General features: G+C 40.6%; 1 protein-coding gene across 1 annotated transcript; it reads left to right on the forward strand.

Moving 5' to 3' along the window:
- Positions 1-1438: 1438 nt before the first annotated feature.
- Positions 1439-6262, forward strand: gata6 (GATA binding protein 6). Its single transcript, XM_020936033.2, has 7 exons — positions 1439-1546; positions 2036-2919; positions 3307-3479; positions 4045-4170; positions 4322-4409; positions 4495-4586; positions 5093-6262. The coding sequence occupies exons 2-7, from the start codon at positions 2091-2093 to the stop codon at positions 5234-5236; spliced, it is 1452 nt and encodes a 483-aa protein (XP_020791692.1). The 5' UTR covers positions 1439-1546; positions 2036-2090; the 3' UTR covers positions 5237-6262.
- Positions 6263-6786: the final 524 nt, after the last annotated feature.

The following is a 6786-nucleotide window of genomic DNA, read 5'->3' on the forward strand; positions in this document are numbered from 1 at the left end:
TGAAAATATTTTTGTTTTAATTTACAAAAGTACATAAATTTGACTGTAGGCTGATGTATTATTAGGCTATTATTATTAGCCTACTAGCCTATATTTTTCTTTATCAAAACGATATCTCAATAGCCCACCTGTTCGGCAAGAAACACTTAAAAATATAGCCTCTTAAAGCCTGCTTGCTCATGAATAATACATCAAACAGACTTGTAAATATACGCATGTTCTTATAGGTTAAAAGTAGCCTAAAAAATTATTGGGTTAGACAAGGCAACTGATGGAATGAGGGGAGGAGATTCATTAAAGTTTAATATAAAATTTACAAGAACTATAATCTACTTTTAAATCTATCCCCTCATTCGGACTGTTTAAATATACAAATGTCAGTAAAAAAGATTTGAAATAAATAATTAAATCATTAGGGTTAGGGTTAGCTGTAAACAAACAAACAAAAAACAAACAAACAAACAAAAACTTCCCAACGGGCCTTTTCTAAATTAGGTCAACTTTGTGTATGATAATTTTACACCATTCTTGACACTTTAATATCAGTTTGGGGCTCAGGCTTGTGGAGTCTTCAAGTTGTAAACACAGCGAGTGTGAACGGCGGTGGGTGCGCACGCGTCAAAGCAGCAGCCGTGAATAATGAATGATTCAATTGACACCTCTCACTTTTGATCACTTGGACGTTGTATATTGGACCTGAGCGAATCATCCGCGTTCAAAGCCCCAGTGCTGAGGCCATTTCATTCTGCATACAGGCGTCTGACTTAAATAAACTAATTAACAGGGCCTTTGTTGATCACAATGAGGAAGGAGAATAAACAAAGCGAGCATGGTCCAGCAGTGGTCAACATAAAGGTAAAATCAGATATACCAAGGCAGAGGAACAAATAATTCATACACTCATAGGTTTTCAAATAATTATATGACAAATTGAAGTCGGGAAAAATATTGCCTTAGGGCCTGTCAAGCAATAATAATAAAGAAATAATAATAATAATAATACAATAATAATAGGCCTATAGGGAAAAGTGGCAGATTTTAAGACTTTTCAAAAAGCGCATCTCTTTAACGGCCTGTACAGTTAATATTAGCTTTTAACTGTATGAGATTTGCTTAAATTGAGACTTAATCAGTTGTCGGCCTTAATGGCAGCCCACACCTTTAGTGATCTCGTTTTAAATTTGCTAAATTGACAGAAAAATAAAAAAAACATTGCAAATTACATGCGCACCTCCAGTATTTTCTTAAACAGATTAAAAAATAGATTAAAAAAATGAAATGCAAATGATCTTTTAGTTCAAGACCTGATCAAGAGGCGAAGTGCTGCGTGATTGATCGGAGGAGTTCACAGGCTGGCACCCCCACCGTGTCTCGAGCACACAGGACGCACGCGATTGGTCAGCCTCGTGCAGCCGCCGCCACCATAAGCACCTCCTCTCATAAACCCCGTCAGAGCGCACGCACTTAACTTTTCCCATTAGTCCCAGGACAAGCAACGGACCGCAGTTACCAACCTTCAGTGCAACTTATGGCACAAGTTTAGCAGGTAAGTGTTTGAAAAATCTGCTGTATAGCTTCTGTTTTCTCTGTCTTTACCGGGAAGCGCGGCTGTAGCGCGCCGCCGTGGACAGTCTCATTTCGGAGTATTGTTTTATCGCCTTGTTAAGCCAGCCTCTAGCTCTTATCTGTTTAGGGTCTTATCAAACGGTTATCTCATTGCTGTGAAGACATATTGCGTTTTGTTTCCTATCTCTACATGTGTGTGTATGTGTGCGCGCATTGGCGTGTGCTGTTATGTGGGAGGACAGTGATTTGACACGGATGGATCCAGTGCCTCTTAAGGGCGCTTGATAGGAGCTATGGCGATCAGTGCGCTTTTTATTATGGACCAGCACACAGCGCACGATAATGGCGTGAAAGCAATGATCTGATGTTAGTTTTTAGCTTTTAGTGGACTGTTAAAAGTTTGGTGTGGGCATGTTCAATGTCAGCTGATCGTCTTTTCTTCTCTAAAACTGGATCTTTCCCATTGCAGGGTGGACTACTCCCTGAACATTACTTAACCTCTCCGTGTTTGGAAATATTCCTGGATGGACCTGGCGGATAACAGCTGGTCCATGGTTAAGCGCGAAGTGTCCAGCAGCCCTGGATCTCCGGCTGAGAGCTACCTGTCCGGTGACAGGAGAGACGGCCCCGCGGCGGAGGAGCTCAGATCCGCCGTGTCACAAAGCGAGCTGGACGCGTTGGGCCACAGGCGACACTCCTACGTCCACTTTGGACACCACAACAACGGGCTAGGCGCGTCCGAGGACATGCCCCTGTTTACGGACTTAGACCAGGGCAGCAAACTGGTGCTGTCCGGGAGCACGCACAAAACGGGCCTCCTGGTGGACCCCAGTGAAATGTACCAGACACTGGCCATCGCCGCGGCGCAAACGCCCACCGGATACGATTCCTCCTCTGGGGGCTACAGCATGCACTCCAGCCCTAACTCCCCTGTGTACGTGCCCAGCTCCCGCGTGGGGCCCATGATCCCTAACCTATCATACCTCCAAGCCGGTGGCACGCAGCCCAGCCACGTGTCCAGCCACTCGGTATGGTCCCAGTCCGCACCAGAGAGCCCTTCATACAGCACGAGTAGCCCACACGCAGCCAGCCGCTTCCACTATCCTCCCAGCCCGCCGATGAGTAACGGCACTTCCCGGGACACGGCCTATAGTAACACTCTAAACGTGGGCAGCAGGGACCAGTACAGTCTGTCCCGGAGCCTCAGCGGAACCTACCCCAGCCCGTACTCCCCGTACGTGACCCCGCAACTGTCCCAGCTCCCCTCGCCCTGGAACAGCGGGCCCTTCGACAACACTATGCTGCACACGCTGCAGAGCAGAGGCGCACCCCTCATCCGAGGCCCAAATGGAGGTGAGGCTCATTGTGTCCCACACCATTCCTGTATTAGGCTCTGCTACAGGAAATTAATTAATCTTCTTTGACTGAATATGTGGATAATCCTGATGGAAATGTCACAGCACTGTTAAATGTCAAAGTTTAAACTAAATCCTTTTAGTTCAATTCTAAAATGATGATTACTTTCTTCTATCAAATAATTTACCTAATTTATGGTGACGGTAACCTAAATAAGACGGATATTAACCCTGCCGACATATTTCAATTGTATGGCAAAATATAGGCGAATAATGTTAAAAATAAATCCGGCGTTATCTTTAAGTTTGTGCATTTTTAGTTCTCTATCTGGAAAAACATAAAATTATTCTGTTGTTGCTCATGTTCGCTTTCTTTTTTAACCAGTGTCCGACCTCCTGGATGACATGGGCGAGAGTCGGGAGTGTGTCAACTGCGGGTCCATCTCCACGCCACTCTGGAGGCGCGACGGCACCGGGCACTTTCTGTGTAACGCCTGCGGCCTCTACAGCAAAATGAACGGGCTGAGCCGGCCGCTCATCAAACCACAGAAAAGGACGGTGAGTGATGGAAAGTTAGAATTACATTTGTCGTTAACATCTAAACACTGTCTAAGCACTGTCGCAGTACAACATATCCTACATTTCTTATTATATCAGATGATATTTGCGTGTTTAAATGGGAAACCTAGTTTTATCCATTTGATTTCGTACAATCTCAGCAAACATATATGAACTATACTGCATCTGTACATCCTAATACATTTTTAACATGTTAATGTCTGTCTTTTCCACGTTTCTGTCTGTGTAAATTCATGTGTAGGCTAATCGACTACATTTACGCACGGATTACGCACCACATTAAACACGTTTTTATGAGTAAAATTAGAACTACGCAGCATATTTATATTTTTTACTTATAACGGACATGTGTAAAGGCCATACTGAACACAAACCAAGAGGTCCCCTGTTTATATTGGGAAATAGGGTTTCAATGCCCCCATTGTGGTGTTATTAGCGAAGTGGCTTTGGAACAAAGCGTCACGTTGACCTGTCAGTATTACTTCCTGATGTAAAGCACTGCTGAATAATCCCAGTAATGGTTGTATGTTGTTTTATGTCACAGTCTACGTCCAGAAGAATCGGCCTGTCCTGCGCAAACTGCCAAACGAGCACTACCACTTTGTGGCGCAGAAACGCGGAGGGCGAACCAGTGTGCAACGCGTGTGGCCTCTACACCAAATTACACGGGGTCAGTACTATCATAGAAAAATAAAATTCTAATACTTATTGAAAGATTTTTAAAAATATTTATTTAAAAGTTTAGACAAATAGTATATTTCTTAAATTTTTATGAAATTATTTGAACTGTGTACAATACAGTTTTATGTTAAATTTCACAGGTTCCTCGACCACTGGCAATGAAAAAAGAGGGAATCCAGACCAGAAAAAGAAAACCCAAAACTCTAAATAAATCCAAAGGATCCTCTGGTGAGTCAGGATTAATTAGTTTAGTGTAGTAAGTCAGTTATTAAATGTAATAAATCAAAGTCTAAATTATAATCTCTTCTTCTAGGAAACAATAATAACACCGTCTCCATGACTCCCACATCCACGTCTTCGTCCAACTCTGAGGACTGCTCCAAAACCAGCTCTCCCACAACACAGGTGATTATGACTTTTATTAAAATATTATATTACACTGTGATATACAAAAAATATACAGTAAAAGTACAGAAAAACACTATGAATCACACAGTTTGTAACCGATATGTCACCAAACAATGACTTATTACTCACACTTGATTCATGTGTGATCATCTTTGGGAAGGTGTCACAATATTTAGCACATATATTTTTACTAAACGACAAAACATTTTACTACCTTTTTGCAAACAAATTTAAGTCATACAATAAATGCCATATGTAAAAGAAAACCTTATTAAAACGTGAAAAAACAACTGTCGTAGCCTCTTCATACATTTTTTAGATTTTCTAAATAAAAAATAAAGACCTATAATTTATGATAGATTTATGACCCACAACAAAAACTACTCAGACAACAGTAGCTCCAAAATACAATAAAACTTAAATCATATTAAATAAACATGCATTCTGTAATGGATTTTCAATTGATTAAAACTAATGATCTAATTCCCCTCTCCCCCCTCTAGGTCAGCTCTTCTGTCCTGTCCAGTTCAGCGGAGGCCACTGTGTCATCGGTGAAGTATTCGGGACAGGACGCTCTGTACACCAGCCTATCCCAGGACGTCTCCTCAGTGCGGGGTGATGCGTGGTGCCCGATGGCTTTGGCCTGACCCCTCCCTCCCCTAAAATAAAGACTATAATCCCTGGTCCAAGCACACTGTCATTCGGAAGTATACCGGAGCATTACTTGTTTCCTTGTTTGGAAGTGCCTGACTTTCCCTTCAAGTACGGAATACCCAACTTCCAGATTTGGGGAATTTGGCCAAAATGATCAACATTGTTTTTTGCTGTGGACATCGCTTCTGGAGGCACTGGTATTTCTCCCCACACCTCTCTGCACACCTTTTCACATTGTACATAAGGGATTTTTCTCTTGGATATAGACAGTGCCGTTTTAAGCACATCAGGACAAGTTATATCTTTCCCCACAACTGGAATCATGCAAAGACGACTTTTACAAATCAAAAGGGATAAAAGAAATATATTTATAAATCTTCCATTGTTGGCTCTGATTGTTAATAAAGATATCATTTTAGAGTAGAACCTCCTTTGTGTTTCTTTAAAAGGCAATTGTAGTAATGCATATGAAAGCTCTTACTGGTTCAAACAGGGTATAAATGACATACGTTTTTAAAATAAATTATTTTCTTTCAAATATTCAAATTCCCTATGCCTTTAGTATAACTGACATTACGGTACTACCATTCTTTGGCATGTAACACAGTTGCTTAGTTGGTCTATTTGAACAACCCATAATAAATAACCTTTTTGTTACAAAGAGGACTGTTGCACTACAGGAACCTGTATACTTGCTTTGACTATGCAAACATCACTATTTTAAACAGTGGAGGATCAATCTATTGTGACTGGATTAACCAAAGGTGACAAAACAAATAAAGTTGACAAAGTGATGACTGAATATAATTTTGTCTGACAGTGGTCCCTCTGTGTGGTAATGTGGGACTGTAATGTCCAGCTGAGGGGGCGGAGTCAAGTCCCCCCATTCATTTACACATAAACGCCAGCTATATGATTTTTATTTTTACCTCACAGTTTTATCCAATAATCAGTGCATTTTTTTCTGGAAGTATTTATTTTTCAAAATTATTTCATTATAATTTTGTTTTATTTGTCAGTCCCGCTTCTGGAGATTTATTTAATTTTTAGTCAAATAAATTGTCTTGGTGAAGCACACAACTCAATCACAACTTGTTTTCTTTTGAGATATATGTATGAAGTACTATGTTTGAAAATCCTGTCAAATGAATCAATTTGTGTAATTCAAGACTGTAACAAATCAAACAGCAATACGTTCAGATGGTACAAAAAACATGGAGGCCGTAGACACTAAACTATAATCCTAAATTGTACACAACATTTGATATGAGAACTTTCTAAACAATCTTTACATTCCACAATAGCTTATTCAAACTTTGAATATAGTACACAGACAAGTAAAATGTTTCGTATGTTGTCCTTTTGTCTAAACTTGGTGCCTCTAACTACTTAACCCCAACAGAATTTTAATATATAGTCATCCGCTGAAGACTCTCTCCAAATGCATTTTCCTTGTCTTTCTGTTTGGCTCCTATACATTTCCCACATACATGCTCCATATTTCATTAAAACCTGCCTTTGTTGTCATTGACATGTTTTTAAT

This window comes from Boleophthalmus pectinirostris, unplaced genomic scaffold (genome assembly GCF_026225935.1).
Source record: "Boleophthalmus pectinirostris isolate CB_2022bp ecotype Guang Dong unplaced genomic scaffold, ASM2622593v1 HiC_scaffold_16, whole genome shotgun sequence".
NCBI lineage: Eukaryota > Metazoa > Chordata > Actinopteri > Gobiiformes > Gobiidae > Boleophthalmus > Boleophthalmus pectinirostris.